The sequence below is a fragment of the Tribolium madens genome, unplaced genomic scaffold, assembly GCF_015345945.1.
Source record: "Tribolium madens isolate multiple individuals breed KSU strain unplaced genomic scaffold, Tmad_KSU_1.1 Scaffold_19;HRSCAF=116;Tcas5.2_LG9, whole genome shotgun sequence".
NCBI classification, from domain to species: Eukaryota; Metazoa; Arthropoda; class Insecta; order Coleoptera; family Tenebrionidae; genus Tribolium; species Tribolium madens.
This window is the reverse complement of record NW_025400983.1, coordinates 16,584,860-16,606,869: the sequence shown is the minus strand read 5'-3', so window position 1 is coordinate 16,606,869 and position 22,010 is coordinate 16,584,860. Positions and strand designations below refer to the sequence as shown.

General features: G+C 31.7%; 1 protein-coding gene and 1 pseudogene across 1 annotated transcript; both read right to left on the bottom strand.

The window, feature by feature from the left end:
• Positions 1-544: 544 nt before the first annotated feature.
• On the bottom strand, positions 545-2,151 carry LOC123015714 (annotated as a pseudogene).
• A 786-nt stretch (positions 2,152-2,937) lies between these two features.
• On the bottom strand, positions 2,938-21,741 carry LOC123011865. The gene is made up of 3 exons (XM_044409552.1): positions 21,672-21,741; positions 3,300-3,536; positions 2,938-3,249 (listed from the first exon to the last, which is right to left on the bottom strand). The coding sequence occupies exons 1-3, from the start codon at positions 21,739-21,741 to the stop codon at positions 3,140-3,142; spliced, it is 417 nt and encodes a 138-aa protein (XP_044265487.1). The 3' UTR covers positions 2,938-3,139.
• Positions 21,742-22,010: the final 269 nt, after the last annotated feature.

The window sequence follows — 22,010 nt, the reverse complement described above, 5'->3', positions numbered from 1 at the left end:
TTGAAGATGTCCAAAGAGTACAATCCTTCAGAAGCCGTCCTGAAGTTATTCCACCAAGAGAGGTCCTGGTGATTTCGTCCGAAGATGTCCGGAAGGAGACTCAAGTGAATCTGCCGGTGTGGCCAATTCCAATTTAACAATCGTTTATTGTTTGGTTTTACAGTTTAAAACTTATATCTATGGTTACAAGGGACAAAGACGCTGCTGAGGCGTCGGTGTGGCGGCCCGTTCTCCTTTATATACGCTTTGAAGTCAACATTCCTATAGCAACAAAACAAACACTTTGTTTCCACTTTTGATCCATTTATCTGGGCGTATTATATCACTGGTCTATTTTTGGCGGTTCTTTTAAATAAAACACCGACACATCATAACGTTTATTCAATGAATTTTTACACTTTATAACTGACTAATTGTTTGGAAAATATGCTACACATATTTCTAATACCAAACAAATACTAAATCTAAAATTTTATTACAACGTACAAAAAGGAATTTATAAAAAGTAACAGAATTATAGTAGAAAAGTCCCGTGTACCTCTTACTCGATTCTGTTATAGACATTCTAGTCATATCAGTGATTAAATTATCGTCATTAAGTCATTATTGATTTTATACATAAGTTATTTTGCAGTTGTCTAATCCTAACAAATAATGTAGGGATAAACGTTAGTGCTAAATTTTAGAAGAGTTGTGGTGGATTTTGAGAAGGTAATCTTACAAGATTTTTCTCTTATTTTCACTGGGTCAGATCTCCCTAGGGCAAAATTGTTTGAATAATGAAGAAATAAACAACAGTCACAATGAACACAAGTTCAGGATCTGTTCAGGGTCTGTTTTTGTGGTAAGTGTGAACTTTGTAAACAGAGTAAAGGTATAAATAGGTACATTTTTAGAAACTTGATATACAAGACAAGAGGACTCATTTGTGAAAAGAACATAACAAAAATATTACTTAGAATGATACACATATGTCATAGAACCCTACTAAAAAATTCGTACAAAGATGTAGCTATTTTACAACTACCACGTACTAATCACTATGAGGGTTTTACAATTCCAACATAAAACGAGCCGCAAAGTTAAATGCCCTTAAAGACCATAAAATCGCTATATCTTTAGACGAACTTTACCCTAGTCGTTAAATGTACAATCAGAGTAGAAAAGATGATTTTTTTTTAAATAATCTGTTATTTAATAAATTGAAAGTAAAATCGGTAACTGAGCTTCACTTCAAATTAAATATACTGTTGAATAAGATATGACATTTATTGTTGTGGTTTATGGCTTTAATCTTTTCTACGCTGATTGTACCTAGATTTATGACAAGCAAAATTTAGATTTTTTCTTTTTGTCTGAATTTAATTTGGCTAATTCTTGGTTATGAGCCCTGGTATGCTGGCGCATATTCATGCAAAGGTAATACCTAATAATAAAAACCATAACTTCATGTTTGTGTTCTTCACAAGGAAATGTAAATGAAATGTTGTCTAGCATGAAGTCCAGGGTTTTCTCAAAAACGTCGCCGTCGTTGGCAAACCGTGAAAAAATTTCTTCCACTTTCACTATGAATTTGAAGAATGTCATATTCGGGTGTATCAAACCGCCGTAGGTTTTTAAATTTGTCAGTTGTGCAACATTTTCTCGCGAATATTCGTTCTCCCTCGTAATACTTTGTAAACATGTGTTACATTTCATATGCTTTTTCACTTGCTTACAAAGATATCCGGTAACATAATAAATTACACAGTCAATAGTTTCTGCATAAGAAATATCGCCTTCTACAATATCATCAGGTTACCATTCTGTTGTTACTATTATCCCATCGAGTTTTTCTTTAAGAATCTTTGGTGCATTTACAGCTTCGTTATTATAAATATTTTTTATGTCCTCTATAGATATTAAATTAGTCGATGGAGGAAGGTCTGTTCTAACTGTGCAATTTCCAGATTTCGGAGGTTTTAGAACGGAATACACCGATAGAAGTTTATACAATTGTAAGAAGGTGGGTGTTGCAGGATGGTCATTTTGTCCACCAGCTTGTCTTATAATTCCAAAAAATTTCTGAAAGAGAAAAGTTTCACACAAATAAATTAATACAATATCCATGCAGTATACCTCTAATAAATCTTGGTTAATTTTCCCGGTTAATAAATATGAAAAATTGTATTTTTCTTTTAAATAATTGCACAACTCTGTTGCCGAATGCAAAGTAATTCATAACCCTTACGAAGTGTTTTTTGATAAAAACCCTTTTGGAGAAATATTTCCACTTTCCACCTTGTTTTCCCAACAATCTAGCCACTCGATGAATGATTTTAAAATCTTAAAATTGGTTTCTGTTTTGATCAGTTTTGTTTTGTTTTTGTGTTTGTACTGACCTTAAAATCATTAGAGTTCGACTTAAGGGCACACAAAGGAATTTTACGATTAAGTGCATCAAACATATCATTGATTTGTTCACAAAATGCGATTGTAGCATCACAGTTTGTAAGTCCAGGTATGTTATGGGATGCATAGAACTTCAAGCCATCTGCCATTGACTTGCTGAAGACCTTAAGTACAATATTATATTAAGGACGTTTTTATTTTGTTACTGTATGTATTCTTGTTTGTTATTGTACGTGTTATTCTTGTTTTGTTGTTGTGTTATTGTTATTTATATAGCATCATTATTTTAAATTACCTGAGTAGGCAACTTTACGCGCATTTTCTGAATGGAGTTTAAATTAAAATGATTGGTAGTAATTGTAGGGCAAACTCTTAAGTTTCCAGGAAGTTTAATGTCTGCTTCATGAAGTGCTCTAAAATGCTCCCATTGTACAAATCCTTCCTCAGCATCAGTAACCTGAATAATTTATTATATAATTTATAGTTGTATTCAAAAGTAAGGTCTTCGTTATTTTATTTTTAAACACGACTGGTTATCAATTTGAATTTCATTGCCTCTTGTGTTGTGAAAGATGAGTGAAATTCTTGCTTTACTTACTTGAAGAATTTTCTCGTTGTATAATCGGTTTCTAATGCACTTAATTAAGTGAGGAGTATTTGAAAATGCAAAAATTTTCCTTTCGGGAACTAGTGGATGTTCAAAAGAATTCTTTAATGAGTTTTTTCGCCCATCAATTCCTAACATACTTCAAGCCATTCTATTCGTTAGCGCCCCGTCTGCGATAAAAGCATGCACATAGGCACCTGCTTTTTCGAGTAATACTACGGCCTTAATTATTAACTGAGCTAAAGTAGTACCTTCAAAAGAAATCAAAAAATAGATAGAAAGAGTAAAATCAAAATTGTACCATCAACTGGCCCTTTGGAAGCAAAAACACCAATAGGTTGAGTATATCGGTCTGCTAAAGATTGAAACATGAAAACTAGAGCATGAGTTGCTTTCTCGTTGAAATCCAATCCGTGCTTTTCGAGCATATCATTTCCAAAATCAGAGAGACCAACGTAAGTCAGTTTCTTCGAATTGACGCTTACACTTTCCCGCACTTGAATTTCGTCAAACATCAAAATTCCATGTCTTTGAAATTCTGTTTTTTTTAAGAATATTGAGTTTGAATAAGCCAAATATTTTTTCGTCAAAACCGCATTTTCTATCAATAAGTTTTAAATAATTTCTTAGCGTTTTTGATGTCGGTAAGGGTAATATTTGCATATTTCTTAAAAAGTTGTATCCACCAGGTGATCTAATGTGCATGCATTAAAATGCACAACAAAACCCAATGGTCCGAATAACGTCTCCCTTTAAGTTTGTGTGCCGCAGCAGACATAATTTCTTTTACCGCAATTTTTTCATTTGCTGTAACATTGGGTTGTTTATCCAAAGTGATTTCCCAGGAACTTTCATTTTGTGCCCTATGTTCATATTTCTTTATCATTTTATTTAATGTGCTAATTTTTTTTATGTCGGTGAATCTTGGCAGTTTCATTTCGTTGTTTATTGGCGGAGTACTGCAAACTTTTGTCGCAGATTATTTTTTTTGTAGGTGAATAGCAAGTTTCTTGTATTTTCTTTCCTTTGGACAAAAATAACACACCATCATATTTTTCTTGATAACCATTGGGCACTGCTTGTGTCGCAAATCGCCTCGAATATCGCGCATACTATTTTTAGTATCACTATAACTTACTTTTGTACCCTCGCAAATCCTACTTTTGTCAAAATTTTGAATCAGTTCTTTTAATAAAACAGTGGTACTTATTTTTTGCTTGGTAAATGTAATTGTTTTCCCAAGGCATTTGAAAATAATTTCATCATATTTGTCAATTGAAATTTCTTTAAAAGGACAATATGCCACTGACTTTTAGAATTTGGGCCTAATGTAAAATTTTCAAAGACAATAATATTACTTTGGATAGGAATAATTTGAGACCAGCTGGGAGGGAGTGTTAGGGTATCAACAGAGGCTATATTGTACAGATGGCCTTCAGTTTTAAGTCTTTTTAATTGGGTCGATCTCTCTTTTATTTGGGCTTGCAATAGGACGGGGTTCATTTAGGGTTACAATAGGACGTGGTTCTTTTGGGTTTGCAACAAGACGGGATTCATTTGGGCTTGCGGGCTTGCAATAGGACGGGGTTCAGTTTTTTCATTTTGAAAGAGTACAGGAACGACATTTTTACGTAGACTCGGGTACTTCAGGAAGGCCTATAAAACCAGATCAAATTAATAATGTGGAATTTATTGGAGGAATATATTTAAAAAAAGCAGTAATAAAAATACCTATTTATTTATTTTATTAAACGTAATCAAATTAACAGTTTATGAAGATTGAAATATCATTTTCGAATCACATTTTTATTATTTTGAGTGGGGAAAAATGCTTAAAATAATATAAATATATGTACATTATTTTTCGAACAAAATAAAAGCATATTTAAAACTAATGACATACGTTATTTTTATATTTACATTAATCCACTGGGCCGATTTATAGATAGAAGGCGAATTAGAAATTAATTTGTGTTAAAAGTTTGTAAAACTGAGTAAAAGTGCGATGAACCCGTGAATCTGAGTATTTCGTTGGTTCAATTTGGTCACCTGTGCAGTTAATCTAACGTTTGATTGCAATAAAGGTAATGACGCGTCTATGTATCAACCGGCCCTAAATCGTAATTTAATAATTACTATACGAAACCTTTGCTACTACGTTTCCAATGCTCTATCGAAATGTGTTTTCTCTCTAATTAGTAGTAAGTGGGTCCACTGGGCACACAGCTTTTTTTAAGGAAAACACCCCGATTTTTAATGGTAAACAGAAAAGCAGAAAAAATCGTGAAACCCCCCGTTTTAAGGTATAGGAAAATTTGGTGTATGCCCAAACGGTATACACTTCAGAAATAAATACTTTACCTATTCACATGCTACGCACTAGTCCAAGAAATTTGTAAAATAAGTGGATTATTGTAGAAAATGTAAAATCTAAACGAAAAGTATAGGGAAACCAGAATTTATTAAAAAGCGAAAAAAATGGTTCAGAAAATCCATTTGTACAATTTGTAAATCAGAAAAAAATAATATATCAAAATCACCAGAAGATATAGAAATTAAAGAATTATTTAAACCAACAAGAAAAAGGTATCCAACCAGAAAAACTATTCAAGTAGGAATAGGTAACACTTATTAAACTGACTTATATTTTTTCTATAGATCAGAAAAAAAAGTAGAAGACCCAGATTTAAAAGCGAATATGATAAAAATAATAGTGACTTTAAAAAACCAAAAAAATTAAACAATGGTTATATTGGAGTAAGAATGTCATAGATATATTTTCAAAATATGTATGGTCCGTACCAATCAAAACTAAATCAGGTATTGAATTAGCAAATGCTTTTATTTCAATTATTAAATCTTCTGGTATAATACCAATATACAGGGTGCGCCAGAACTCGCGCCCCAGAGAAAAATGTCAAATGCCGGCGGCAATAGGTCGCCAAAAAATGCAGCCGAAGAAGTAATTTTTGCTTGTATAAGAGAGTTATTAGACTCTTAAATCCACCAATCCCAGAAGGGCACCTCAAGGTGTGCTTGAAAAATTATATCCGTTGCTAGGTTACGAAAATAATACCAATTTGCCCAGAATTTTCATTAAATAGCTGGTCTACTGGAATTTTTAGTTTGACATTTATTAATTTGTGGGTGACATTACCTGCTAGTTTGCAGTATTTTTCTCGCATATACACGTCGCATTATACACGAGTATAATGAGACAGAATCGTTAATTATTATCAACAATTATCAAAAATTATTTTGAAACATTCTGGAAATTCCTGATGAACCGACTTCTTCACAGGTATTGTTCCTTCTCAACTTTTTCTTCGATCTGATACAGATTAACAAACCGATAAATGAATTTTAGAGCTTGAAAACTAGTGCGTTATCTTTATGAAACAAAGAAGCAAATGAGAGTGAGAGACCAGGAAAACATGAAGAAGTACGAAAGTTTCTTTATCTACTTTAATGCAAAATTAACAGAAAGATGTACTTTCTATAAGAAAGGTTACTAATTTTAATATTAAAATTGTAGTTTTACTCTCGTATTTAGGCATTTTTGTCCAGGAGAGAAATTCTAACCTCAAAATTTATTGTTGCTTTCTTCCACTAACATGAGCTTACTATTATAACCCCTTGGCTGCTTTTTCATTAAAAAATCCAGAAGAATGTTGCGGTGTTGGTGTTTAGTACGAAAAATGAGCATTTTTGCTGCTGGAAAGTAAAATCCAAATGTTTTAATTCCGAGGGCATTTCAGCAACGCTTTTCGGTGAATTTGTGGGCTTGTCTTTCGAGGAATTATGTGGTTTGTCAATAATATCAACTAATTTCAACATAACGTGACTCCCTTTCTAAAAAGTACATTTTTCTGTTAATTTTGCATTAAAGTAAATAAAGAGACTTGCGTACTTCTTCATGTTTTTCTGGTCTCTCACTCTCATTTGCTTCTTTGTTTCATAAAGATAACACACTAGTTTTCAAGCTCTAAAATTCATTTATCGGTTTGTTAATCTGTATCAGATCGAAGAAAAAGCGGCGCACCCTGTATATTCATTGTGATAAAGAAAGAGGTATCTTTAGCAAAATTTTTAAAGAAATGGTTTTAGAACATTATATAGCACAGGTACTGCAAATAAAGCTTCCATTGTTGAAAGATATAATAGAAATTTTGGTGAAAAAATGAAACCAATATTATTTAAAACAGGAGCCTGGTTAGATGCTTTACCTACAGTAATAAAAAATTATAACAACACAATTCATAGTACAATTAAAATGAAACCATCTCAAGTAAATAAAAATAACGAAAAATTATTATTAACTTCTGTTTATAATTACTCTATTACAAATAAAAAACTTAAATTTGAGGTAGGTGATAGAGTTAGATTGTCTCATTATGTTGATATATTTCGAAATAAATTAAAAAATAATTGGACTATAGATCCTTTTAGATATATTACTATTGCAGGTGTTTGCTTGGCTATATATAGATCAAAATATATTAAGAAAGATACAATAGCTGTTGTTGATAATCCGAAAAAAGATCAATATTCTCAACAATCAATTTCATGGTTAAATAGTTTTCATAATCCAAATATAAAACACGCATTAAACAATGGTGAAGTGAAAATATGTGGATCAAAAGTTGACAGATTTGATAAAAAATCCAATACTGTTTACCAATATCACYGSTGTTTTTGGCATGGTTGTACTAAATGRTATAGTTCKGATTTTAWTAATAATAAGAATYAAACAACTATGGAAGATCTTTATGAGAAAACAATAGAAAGAAGCGAGAAATTAAAAAAAGCTGGTTATAACTTAATAGAAATGTGGGAATGTGAGTGGACGAAGTCAAAAGAATATAAGAAAGAAATGAAACAAATTGAAGAAGAAATTAAGGAATTGGAAGAACTTAATCCTAGAAACGCATTCTTTGGAGGAAGAACGAATGCAACAAAATTGCGCGTTTAAGGGGCAAAAAATGAAATATGTATATAGATATTTGCAGTTTATATCCAACAGTACAATGTTACGATGATTATCCAGTTGGACATCTTACTAAAATATTCAAACCTCGTACGTATAATTCAGATTGGTATGGTTTAATAAAATGTGCAATTTTAGCATCAAAAGGTTTGTATCACCCCGTTTTACCTGTTAAGAATAAAACCAAATCTGGTGATGAAAAACTAACATTTCCATTATGTCAATTGTGCGCAAAATTAAATAATCAAAAAGATAAATGTACTCATACGGAATCTCAAAGAATTATCAGAGGAACCTGGTGTACCAACGAAGTAAAAAAAGCAATTGAAAAGGGTTACAAAATAATAACTATTGATGAGGTTTGGCATTTTTACGAAAAATCATCAAATTTATTTAAAGGATATGTGAAAGCGTTTATGAAAATTAAATTAGAAACAAGCCCTTGGCAGGATGATTTTGAATCAGAAGAAGAATATAGAAAAGCTGTAAAAGAAAATCTAAGTATTGAATTGGGTAAAATAGAAAATAATCCTGGAAAGAGGGCTGTTGCGACAATATGCTTAAATTCCTTATGGGGTAAATTTGGGCAAAGACAAAATATGGGTGCAACAGAATATGTTACAGATGTTAAAAAGTTTTATGAAATTTTATTAAACGAGAAACTTGATAATATACTGTAATATTCCGGACCCCTGCACCCTGCAAAGCGATGAGTAATTTTAATTTTTGTTTTAAAATGTAATTACGATTCCACAAACTACGGAAAAAGTCAACATTCTTAAAAAAATTGGAGAGTCGCAAAAAAAAAGTTATCAAACATCAAACACTTGCTTTACATGGCCCCAAAAAAAGTCTAGGGGTGTGATATCACATGACCTTTCAGTTTTATTCTCACCTGAAGATGACCACTTTGTGGTTGAAACGCGTCGTGTTTGAAATAAAAGTTTGTGTTGTGTTAAATTGTGTTTATGTTCACCTCAAAATCAATCACCCTTTATTTACCGCACAAAGTACTAGTGACTGTGTGAAATATTTATTAAATGAAAATAATTGTTATTTTGTATTAACAAGATCTTTCAGTTCTGATGCTGTTCATGATGATGCTAAAACTGCTTTTTATTATTAGACAAATTCGTCGATCTAGTATAATACATACTGCACCATCAGCAAACAGATCTAGCAATACATCATTCACAAGTCATATAAGTCCACCACTCACAATTTCAGATGTAGGTCACATAGGAAACAAAAGGTACTAATACGATTACCTGATTCCATAGAAGAAAACATTAAAAGTTTACGAGTCGATGGAAATGATACAGACTTTAGGATAATGTCGGCATCAATTGCAATATTGTCGGGATGTATTGTAAAAACATTAGAAGAAAAAATAAATTGTTCCTGTTTGTGTTCTTTTTATGGTTCTCAGGCTTATACCTGACCTGAGCTGAACACTGCTGGGTTTAATTTAATAGCAAAATAAAGGATCTTTAAAATATTCTAAACGGTAATTTATATCTTTCATAAAGAGAACGTATGACAAAAACTGGCTCACAACGGCATAGCACAGAACTTTATAAGAATTCAGAAATATTAGGTATAATTTTTGAATATCTTAAGTTCTGGGGTACAGCTCAGGACGTGGGAGTTATGTATGAAGGGTTACAAGAACCATAACCCAGTCTTTAGATATGTATTTAAGTCTAAAAGCATTAAAAAGGTTTAACATTTATAACTTGTATATTTTATAAACAAAGTCTTTTAAATTAATCAAAGGCTTTTTATAGTTATCTGCGTAAGCACGTAGCGTCTCGATATCAATTCTAGTGGTTCGAAATAGCGCAGGTTTATTGTGCTATAATGATTCTGACACTGCCAACGTATTGTCGTCTGTTTTTTTCCGGAAGTTTTGCACATCCTAGAAGTTTTCGTTTTTTGAACGTTTCTAACAGTAATTCAAACATGACTACCAGTGACGCTCTCTCAACTGTTACGCTAGATAAAGACATGCTTCTTAAAACTATTTCGAAACTGTCTGATATCAGTGCAGCAGGTCCAGATGGCTTATTTCCCAATTTTATAAAAAACCAACTTGTTAAAATCTTCGAAACCTCTTATAGCAAGAAATATCTTCAAATGTTTAAGTCGTCGGAATTTTATTGCAGACACACAACAAGGGTTTCTACGCAGTCGTTCTACAATCTGCAAATTTATTGTCTGCATGCAGTCAATGGAGTAAAATTCTGGACACAGGTGAAAAGCTAGACATTGTTTTTTGGATTTTAGCAAAACATTTGACAGAGTGCCTCGTAAATAGTTTGATAATTTACAATTAAACATTTTTGGTGTTAATGGGAAATTTCTAAATTGGGCTAAATCTTTTTTGAGTGATCGAACATTTGTAGTCAGAGCTGGACACTCTTCTACTTCTCAACCAGTTGAACCAGTAAGAAGTGGTGTGTACCACAACGGTCTGTGTTGGGGCCACTGTTGTATGTTATTTACACTTAAATTCACTTACTTGCTCTCACCTTGCATACGCAGATGATTTAAAAATCTTTCCCAATCCTTTAAACGGTAATTTACAAAACGTATTAAATATTGTTGATAGCTGGTGTAGCAAATTGGCACTACCTATTAATGTCAATAAGTGTTCGGTTATGCATCTTGGTACAAATAACCCGAAAACAAACTAAACAACGTAAACATAAAAGTGGTTGATAATCAATTAGATCTAGGAGTTGTGGTAGACAACAAATTGTCGTGGAGCATTCAATGCACAAGAGCTGCTCGTAAAGCGTTTTCCATATTCTATTTGTTGAAAAAGGTATTTCCTAAACCCAGTCCTGCATTTTGTTCTAAACACTTTACAGCATATAAACCATTTCTTTAAAATTGGCATAACATAAGCCATGATTGTGTAAATTGCTCTTTAAATGTGAAAAGAGCCTAACATATAAAAGAACGAAATTTGTCACTAAAAAAGTAAGGTTAACATCATCATTTATTTAAAGAATATGGTTATAGTGATTTCTGTTTTTTATATCTACTTTTTATAAATAAATGTTGTAATGCTGAATGAACGGTTACAGCATTGAATTATTTCAGGACCAAAATTATTCATTTTATATTATTCGTTTGAGAATTGCTGCTTCGGCTGCAAGAATGGCCATTAGTATGATTAGTAGCTGTTTCACCGTAATTCATAATCACGACAACCTATTTATTATTTTAATATTATTTGTCATCCATGCTCATAAAATTGGAAAAAAATAAGAAAAACGAATCAAACCTATTGGAACAGAAGACCTTCGAATTTTGCTAAAAACTAAAGCAAACGCAAATCAAATGATGACAGTGTCAAAACTATGAAGTGACTTTTCTCTTTCATTGTCACAGATACAATTTTTTTATTTGTTGCAACAATTCTCTGTGAACAAGGAAATAATTCCAGTGACCCTCAAACCTCAAACCGTATACCAATTTTTTGGAGTTAAATAACATTCTTAATAATAAAGAATGTGTGAGTTTTTTTCTGTTACAGGATTTTTGTATTCTTCTATTACTACATCAATTTTCAACTCCAAGACCGTAAACACTCTACATAGATTTAATCGTTTTCATTTAAGAATATTAAATATCCCAACAGTTATTGACACCTGCGTGTCAATAACTATACATAGCTCTTATTGTCATGTCGGTTTTTCGCTTTTAAACACTTATTTTCACATTTTGCTCTCTTTTTTTACATAATTACGAAATCCTTAATGTTTAGAACACTTGCTGACACCACAGTTGGGCACGCGTCAATAACTGTTATTAAGGGTGACCATAACTAACATTTTTGATGGTAAAAAATCATGTCTACAAAACTAAAAGATTCGAAAGAATATTTGGCCCTAAACGCCGTAAGAAATGGAATGTCTAAAAAAGCTTCAAAAGTATTTGGTATTCACAGGACGACTATTTTCCGCTTAAGTGACCGATTTACGAAAACTACTCAAGGACCAAAACCTGTACTAACAGAAGAAGAAGAAATTCTAGTTACTTGGATTACTACTTGTCAAAAAAAGATTCCCAAGACGTTAAAAAGATATTGCTGCAATTGTTGAAGAGTTTCTAGACCAAGTACCACGAAAACACTCCGGGCACAGAATGTTTTAAAGGATTTCTAAGAAGACATCCTCAATTATCTAAACGAAGGTCTAAAGCAGTAACATCAGCTAGTTCAGTTATCAGTGAATCAGACATACAAAAAATGGTTTACCTTAATAGACGACTATTTAACTAGTTTGCTCTTGTTTTTAGTCAAAAAGTTCTGTTTGGTTACATATTTTAATAGAACATTTTTTGTGACAAAAATTTTTTTTAATGAATAAACATGCTCTGTCATGTAAAAATAAATAATAAGGAAAATTAATGAATAATAGTACTTTTTGTCATGATATAAAAAATGACTTTTAGAGTACTGTCATTTATGAATGTTTTCTTAACGCAATAAAAAAAACATAAACCAAAACGTTTTTATTTTGTAATTTGTGGAATCCGTGCAGAAAATAAGTTAACTTATTCTATTAAATGCGGGCAGTGAGCGCCATCTGTTTCCAAACATATTTGTGCTCGGTGTAGCACTTCTTGAATACATACTTATTTCGTTCACAAATGACAGTACTCTAAATGTCATTTTTATGTCATGAAAAAAATACTATTATTCATTAAATTTCTTTATTATTTATTTTTACAAGTCATAGCATGTTTATTTGTTAAAAAACACTTGTCTCAAAAAATAAAATAATTGTGCATACACGTATTCAGAAAAACGTGTTCTATTAAAATATGTATCCAAACATATACCGTCCTATTTAAAAAAAAAAACAGTTGACTATCGTTATTTTGACACATGACATTTATACGCCAATTTAAAGACGGCATTTAATGCGGTCTGATAGGTGATTTCCGAAAATATATAATTTATGGGGCATATTATTATTTGGTTAAAATAACCAAATTTATTTCATCAGAATAAAAAAAACAAAAACACAAACAATTTACAGTTTATTACATTGCTTTGAATTGAAGAAAGAAATTTTTTTCCTTATAAACACCTACATACGTACAATTTTACTACCTTTGTATACAAATTGAAACATGTAATTTTAAAGGTTTTAACAATGTAATATTGCGTAAAAATTGCAAATACATGGTTTTTACTTTTTTGTAGAACTCAAAGTCAACCAAAAATCCTAAATGAGTCCTTCAATAAGATGGCGAACTCATCCCTGTTTGACCTGTTTTCCTCCCCGATGAGTGGAATATGGTTAAAACCAAAGAGGTACATAACTTTTTTAAACCTAAAAACTGCTACACCACCTTAATCAGAAGTTGAGCGCTCTGTCTGTTTAAACAGAAATTTAGAAGTTTACATTCACATCAGTGAGGAGGAAAGAAAAATACAAGACAATTCTGCGTACACAAATATTAATAACTTAGAAAAACTTTTAGTCCTAGTAAATAAAAGCAGTATTACATTAAAGCACAAATATAATACAAAAATATTTTTTTATCAAAGAAACTAGAACACTAATTTAAAACATAAGGATTTAAAGTTACATTCACATCAATAAGAAGGAATGAAAAATACGAGACAATACTGCGTACACAAATATTTTTAACTTAGAAAAACATTTAGTCCTAGTAAATAAAAGCAAATATAATACAAAAATATTTTTTTTTATCAAACAAACTACAACACTAATATAAAACTAAAGGATTTAAAGTTAAAACGTGAAAACAACTATTTAACAAAATAAAAAAAAATCGAAACATTGCCTGAAGAACAGAAGAGACTCGTTAATACCTGCCTTGCCGCAGGAACTAAAAGAACCGAGATATACATTACATTGGGTTTATTCCTGCGTTATTATGAAAACTAAAAGTCCCAAACTGTATTCCCACTTACGAAACAACATCATACCGATTCCTAGCAAAATTACTCTTGTTAAATATATCAAAACAATAGACGCAAATTTCGGTTTTAAACCAGACCTATTTCAAGTTATTAAAGAGAAAACTTAAAATTATGCGCTGTGCGAAAGACATAGGGCTATTGTGGGCTGACGAATGCAAAATCACTCCATCAAAGTATTTTAACAAAGAAACAATGAAGATTTGTGGTTTTGTCAACTTAGACGAGCACACTCCTAAGGGCCAAAGAAACACCCTAGGTGACTATTTGTTGGTCTTTATTTAGCAACCATTTGTGAAAAATAACATTCAGGCTTTAGGGTGATTCTTAAGCAAAAGAAATGTCACTGACACAGTGCAAACCAACCACATTCTGCCATTGCCACTTTAAGGCTTAACTTATCGTTTGCCAAGATAGGGAATTTCAATGCATTTTTCGAAAAGGTTTTTCTCGGCTATTATAAGGAATTTTTTGGTTTTTATTTTTTTGATGAAACCATTTTAGATATTTCTAGGGATATTGTTATGTACCTAATTTAAATTCTTATTCTTTATATATTTTTTAACTTATTTTTTATAATAAAATTATAGTATTTATATGGAAACTAACAATGTCCTTCCTACATGTACCAAAGACCTTAAGAAAAAAAAAATGAAATCATTCGGATAATTAATAACTGTAAAATCTCTTGTGGAAAATATTATTAACTTTCGTAGTGTGAAAATCGTCTTGTCTCTCTCAACCCTAGTTCTTTTTCACAACAAACTGAGCTTACCCTAAGCAGACCCCCATCACCGGTTTTATCTGATTTATGACCTTACAAGGGATGTTTCGCATCTATAAGGAAACAACTAAAAGTACAAGCTGTAAAATTAGGTCATTTTAAGAACTGATGTAAAAGATGAATACATTTAATAAGACAATGTATTTACACCAGATAATTCTATTTTTCACCAAAAATTAAGTCTAATTATTATACAGAAATGTTAGGAATAACTTGAAGGCCTTTTTTCCTACTGGATACCTACTATGTGTTTTTTTATCCGTTAGGGGTAGTTACTGATATGATGAAGTTTACAAAAGTACACTGAGAAAAATGAATAGTAACAGCTAAATGATAGATTAGTTTGACTAAGAAAAGTTTAATACTAATCCATGTATGTTCTCAAGCAATAACCAACATTGGAAAATAAGATGTCGGGTTTTCCATTATTATTTTATTGGTTATTGATTTATTATTATTGAACAAAATATTCTTTACGGTATTGTTATTTAGTATGTAAACTATAGATCGTAATAAATAAGTAATAATTTAATAGTTAATAAATCTATTTAAATTTTTCTTTAGTCAATAATGTATTTTCTTTACATGATAACCAATGGAAACGATTATTCAACAACAGTTTATTCTTTTTTAACCAGCATAAAGATCTTAACATATAACAAACGGAACTTCAAATGTAAATACGTAAATATTACTTGGAAAAATTGCGCGCATGCTCACCATAACATGCAGTTGCACGTTGTGTGTGGTGAATGTGCTCCAACTTTGTTCAAACGAGTCTTTCCATGAACGAATAGTTTAATGGTCATTTGTTTTTTCTGTTGTATTTGTGCTTTGAGGAGTGCAGGTATACGTTTGACGAAAAGTGCCAAAAGCTGCTGAAGCAGTGGCAAAAATTTGAAGGTTAGTATAATGATATTTACAATCGCCGGATCAGCCACCACCAGAAATTTTTAATTGCAACACGCTGTGCGTATTAAGATAAAAATATTTTTATGATCAATAGATTCGAGCAGTGGCTGATTTGGACTGTTGCAAACTACATTCTCCATAATGTTATTTCAACTGCAATAATTTCATTTTGTAAATAATGTAGTATATTGTCGATAAAAACTTTTGTTAAATATTAAGCAATTATATTTAATGTTAAACTGATGGAATCTAACTATCTACTTCTTGGTTTTTCTTATTCAGATGAAGGAATGACATATGATATTTTGCTGGATCTTGTTCAGAGTTTCCTTCCCCAGCTGGTGCCAAAATTTGATGACCAATTCAAATTGATGCGGCATATTAAAGAGTACAAATCTGCATCTTTGGTTAAGTTTTTCAATTTTGAAGTTTATTTTTTTAATTTATGAGTGTTAATGCAGTGATTGACGTCCTGGCATCCCCGTCCCCGTGCTGTACTAAATACATAATTTGTACTTAATGATGTTTTATATGTTTATTATTTTTCTTAATAAATTGTTCTAAATAATATATGTACAATTTTATTTTTTTGTTAGGTTTATATATCTGCTGGTGGCTATACTGATTAGCAATCCGGTATATTTTTACCTAAAAAATATTTTTCCCTTTAAGATATACTTCTTAACTATCAAGAACACATTTTTTAATATCTAATGCGAGATTATTAATCTTTAATGATCCTTCTTTCTTGTTAATAAATATTTCTTATTATTAACATTGCAATGATAATATTGAAGTAGATATTAAGTTTTTATAAAATCAGAATCACTTAAAAACCAAGAAATGCTGTGTAGAAATTCCAAACAAATTATTTATTCTCTGATAACAATAGTTTCTTCCGCCGTATTCTAAAAAATTATTAGTTTACATTTAAGCTAAATCTTTAACTAGTAAAAAACTGTTCTCTCTGTGTAGTACTTATTGTCTTCATAACAAAATACTGTTTATTGCTTGAAGGTATGTAGGTAGAGAAGAGGCTTATTTTCCTATTTGCTGTTTCTAAATAAATTTAAATTTGAAGTACTAATTGCGGGGGAATGCTACTTTGATTTCATATAATTCTAAAGGTAAATATTTACATAGTTTGAAAAAGGCTGTAAATCAAAAAAGTCCGGGATATTATACTACTAAATATGTAAATGCACAACAAAAAATAAAAGCAAATAATTTAAAACGAAAATTAAATAAAAATAATGACAACAATCTAGTAAACAGAAGAAAAATTACTGAAGAAGCGGATGGTGATTATGGTTGTGTTGTGCAAAGATGTTTTGAAAGTAATTAATAAAACTCCTGAAGAAATTCAGATAATTTTTAATCAAACAATTTTATTACAATCACTATTTACCAGCTTATGCTGAAATGTGTTTAAAAAATAGTTGCTCTATGTAAAGTACAGCCGCTTGTAACTTGTAACGTTAGTGTTTTTTATTCCATTTGTTACTGTGATAAGTGCTAAATAAATAAATAAATAATTCAGCCCTACAAGGTTCCTGCTTTCCGGTCGCTAGATCGGAGAGTACCCTGCTTTCCGATCGCTAAATCGGAGAGTGCCCTGCTTTCCGATCACTAGATTGGAGAGTACAAGTCACAAATCGACAGTAATAAATGATAACAAGTAATTGTCAAAAAATTAGTACTTTGTGAAGTATTTTTGTCTCTCAAAATGTTTTTATTTTTTTTAACTTTTTGTAATACACATAATTCCTAAGCACAGTGAAATTAATATAAATATCAAGTTTTTTTAGGATTACGTATTGGACTTAGTGCCTTTATATTAAACCTATCAATTTTTTAATTTATTTTTAAATAGATGAATAATTAAAAAATTGAAGTTTTGAAATGAACTAACAATTCTCGATCATGTTTGTGGGTTACACCCTGCGATGAGGCCCTATTCTAAAATTTATTACTTTATTACCAGTAGGTACCCGGGTCGTATCTATCGGCCTTTCAAATTRGCTGTCGTTGAAGGAGATATGAACACCGATGAGTGCAACAGTGATAGCCGGCTGACGCATAGAAAATCGGTTAAAAATGACGAATTGCAATGTTGTATGACACAAAAAAATTAAACATACAACTGCAGTTCAGGATTTACCGTTATCTTCTACGATGAAGAGCCTTAGCTGGTTAGTCTTTATTTACTGTTTTTCTTTAATCAAAATAAAGAGTTTGCTGTTCCTAAAATTCTGCCGACAACTAACTCACAATATGTATCTTTGGTTTAGTTGTTTCCTTACAATTTAAAATTAAAATAATTATATATTGTAATATTGTAAAATAATTTTAATAATATATTTTAATAAATATATTTTTTTAATGTTTCCCCCCCCCCCTCTTCTTCATCTGTGTATTGTTGCAAACCAATTAGCCAATCATTTCTGTTGTCCCACCAGGTAGGAGGGATACTGTTGGGGGCTATTTATTCATGTCGGATGTTGAGTGAATATGTCATTCTATTATTTGACTTTCTGAAGTGTACCTACCACCATATTCTGGAATAATGGTAAGTTCCATAAAAAATCATTTTATTTCATTTGATTTATTAAATCAATTTAATTAAACATATTGTTTGCTGTGTTATGTTTTGTATTTGAATTAGATTTTAACAATTATTGTTGTATGTATACAGAGTGAACAACAAGACATAAACATAGAAAATTTACGAATCGATTCTCCTGTCAGCCATGTCGAAGAAAACGATGCTTCATCAAAAGTCGCTTCGGAGGCTTCAGATGATCGTAGGGATTCTGGAGCCGCTGATGCGAGGCCTCCCGAAGTGGCTTTTTTAATGGAGGAGTTAAGAAAGCTGAGAGAAGAATTAGAGGCAGAGCGCGTAAGTAAATATGCATCAAGATGAAAGTGTTGCTATTATTTTAGAGATTTAAAGTAAGTATTTTATTACAGGAACAAAAAGACAGCGGAAGAGGCCGCGGATGGAACAACAACAACAATTGGAACAACAAAAACAAGTGGAACAAACACAAAACGAGTGGAACAGCAATAAGTCGCGAACAGAAAGGTTTGTGCATCACTATTGTCTTTTAACTTAAATAAAATAAAACTTACAATATTTTTTCTGTTACATCTGCGACACTAAAAAATAATTTTGTATTATATATATAATATTATTACAATAAATATTTTACAAAATTCTTTCGCTTTAATATTGTTTACCCCATATAAGTACGTTAAAACAATTATAACAAAAATAAAATTACATACCTACTATACTTTACTAAATCATATTACAGTAAGATTTCCCTTTGATAATAATAGTTACACCTATACAAAATAATACCTAGGTTTGAAGTAAAAAAAAAAACTAAATGGCTTGTATGAATAAAATGTAGCAAAAGCTTTAACGATAGTTTTGTTAGGATTACGTATTGGACTTAGTGGCTTTATATTAAACCTATCAATTTTTTAATTTATTTTTAAATAGATGAATAATTAAAAAATTGAAGTTTTGAAATGAACTAACAATTCTCTTCTTGAGGGGTGCAGATGCATATCTTTGCTTGGAACTAACGAAATAAAACGATCATGTTTGTGGGTTACACCCTGCGATGAGGCCCTATTCTAAAATTTATTACTTTATTACCAGTAGGTACCCGGGTCGTATCTATCGGCCTTTCAAATTTGCTGTCGTTGAAGAAGATATGAACAACGATGAGTGCAAAAGTGATAGCCGACTGACGCATAGAAAATCGGTTAAAAATGACGAATTGCAATGTTGTATGACACAAAAAAATTAAACATACAACTGCAGTTCAGGATTTACCGTTATCTTCTACGATGAAGAGCCTTAATGCTTAAGGCTTTGCGAAAATGTCGGATTACATGTAACAAACAAGACCAAGTCATAGATTTACACCAGAAAACAGTTACAAAACATAAGTATCTACAAATATACCAATACGAAACAAAACATCAATAATTATTTTATCATATTTTCTGTAGTATTTTAATTGTAGTTGTTTTAGTAAGACTGTTACGGTGGCAATGGAAAGATATCAGTCTGCTAACAGTCAACTGTAAGATTGTTTGCGCCTTAATAAAATAACTGACATCATGAATTCTTCTTCACCTACAACAGGTCTTAAATTGAATAGCGATGATTATAAGGTATGCAAATTACTATCTCAGTTTGCAAAATCATTTCCATAAATTCGGTAGGATAAAAACTGTGGAAGGAAATTGCTCCTATTGAATTCTTCTTGTCAAAGTCCACCTATAATGGTTTAGTTGCTACAGTTAATTCGGCTCTAAACTTGATACAATATTTGGCAAAACAAGTTCGTGGCTTTCAGTATTTTATGATACGCAAAATGAACCAATACCGCTTAGAAGTACAACGTAGTCATTTCTAAATTTTATCTTTAAATTCATCATATTTGCAGCACTTTTTGATTTAATGCGGAATTCAAGAGAGTGCAATCCAGAAAGTGTGCAAGTTGGGCAGATATTTCGACTGTTGTCATTACACTCACTGATAAAACCACCACGTGGAAGCAACGTCTCCGGTGTTGAAATATTAAAATATTTAGTAACATAAAATGAAGTAGGGCCTTCCACATCTTTAAAGGCCCGAAACCCAATTAGATTATCCATTTAATTTAACCCAAACTTGGAAATGAAGCGTTTGCTTATATGTGGTTACGTTGCTCGTCAACGGCACTGAGGATTTTAATGAGGTTGTACGCCAAAAAAATAAGAAGTACTTAACGTTTCCCACAATCTTATTAAATATTAAATTTTTTAATGGAATTGGAAATCATTAGAACCGTAAATAGTATATAACATTACTAGAAAGGTAAGAGGGTTTTTACTAGCGAATGGAGGATATAACTGACGAGCCACAGGCGAGTCAGTTACCTCCTTGAGCCAGTAAAACCCGTTACCTTGCGTGTATTGTTTTATATTTGTTAGCATCCCATCATAAACACCCCTAAATCTACTGTTACATCACTATCGTCTCATGATCAGAACGAACCTGATGACTCACGGGAACTTAGCGCGCATGGGTCCGATCGCTTGTATTGCATAATATTGTTAAAAAAATAAAGAATAAAGAGTTGGCCTATTTGCACTGATTAGTAAATTTGTTCTTTATTTTCTGAAAACTTTCAACATTTGTCATTTTTAATAACATATTTTATTTGTTTCTCATTTGTAAAAAGGTTAAACAAATTTAAAATTTCGATTAGAAAAAAATTCTCAATAATTTGTCGTAAATGTCGTAAGCTATGGAAGCGTTACCATGAACATGTATGTTTATTTTTCTTTTCATTTGTTTTGGCGAAAGCGAAAACAAATGTGCCAAAAGAAATTATTGAGGAAGCCAGCAGTGTAGCTTCCATTTTATTAGCTGCAAAATCAGTTTCAAGGTACGAAAGAGAGAAGACGACGACTTCAAAAAGTGAGTATCAGAACAAAAATAGTGCGATTGTGGTAACTGAAGATGTTTTGTTGGTCTACGCCAAGGGTCTTCAACCCGCGGCCCGCCGATATGTTTTCTGCGGCCCCCCAACAGCACTCTCAATAACGACTACAATTAAGTTATAAAAAGTACCTTTAGGTTGCCGAAATTAGTGAAAACTGCACAGCTGTGTACGTTCTTTTGTCGCTTTATTATCCTAGCCGCTAGCCTGTAAATAACTCGACTGTCGGCATCATGCATACCAAACTTTCTAAGAAATTCGTTGCGTAGTTCGCTAGCTAGTCAGTCAGTGCCGAGCGTTGGCACGGCATGTGTTGTGCGATGGCAGCCAGTACTAGTCAAAAACGCAAAGTTACGGATAAGCGCCGATTATTTCAAGAAAAATGGACGAACTTATATTTGTTTGTTTGTGTTAAAGAAAAGCCGATTTGCCTCGTATGCAATGAATCGGTCGCTGTAACCAAGGAATATAATATCAAACGTCATTACGATTCCAAATATTCAAGTAAGTTTGCTCACTTTCAAGGACAACTTCGTATTGATAAGGTGGAGTCCCTGAAGAAACAACTTTAACGACAGCAGCATTCATTCCCCAAACATAATGAAGACAGTGAGGCAGTATTAAAAGTAAGCTATATTATTTCAGAAAAAATTGTACGTAAGTCAAAACCATTTACTGACGGTCAATTCATAAAAGAATGTTTGGAGGATGCAGCAGAAGTGTTATCTCCCTTATAGAAACCACTTTACTCCAAAATAAGTTTGTCTGGTGTTACTGTAGCTCGGAGGATAGAAGACCTGGCAGGGGATATAGAAAGAATGTTGTCGGAACGTGCGTCGCAATTCGTTTATTACTCC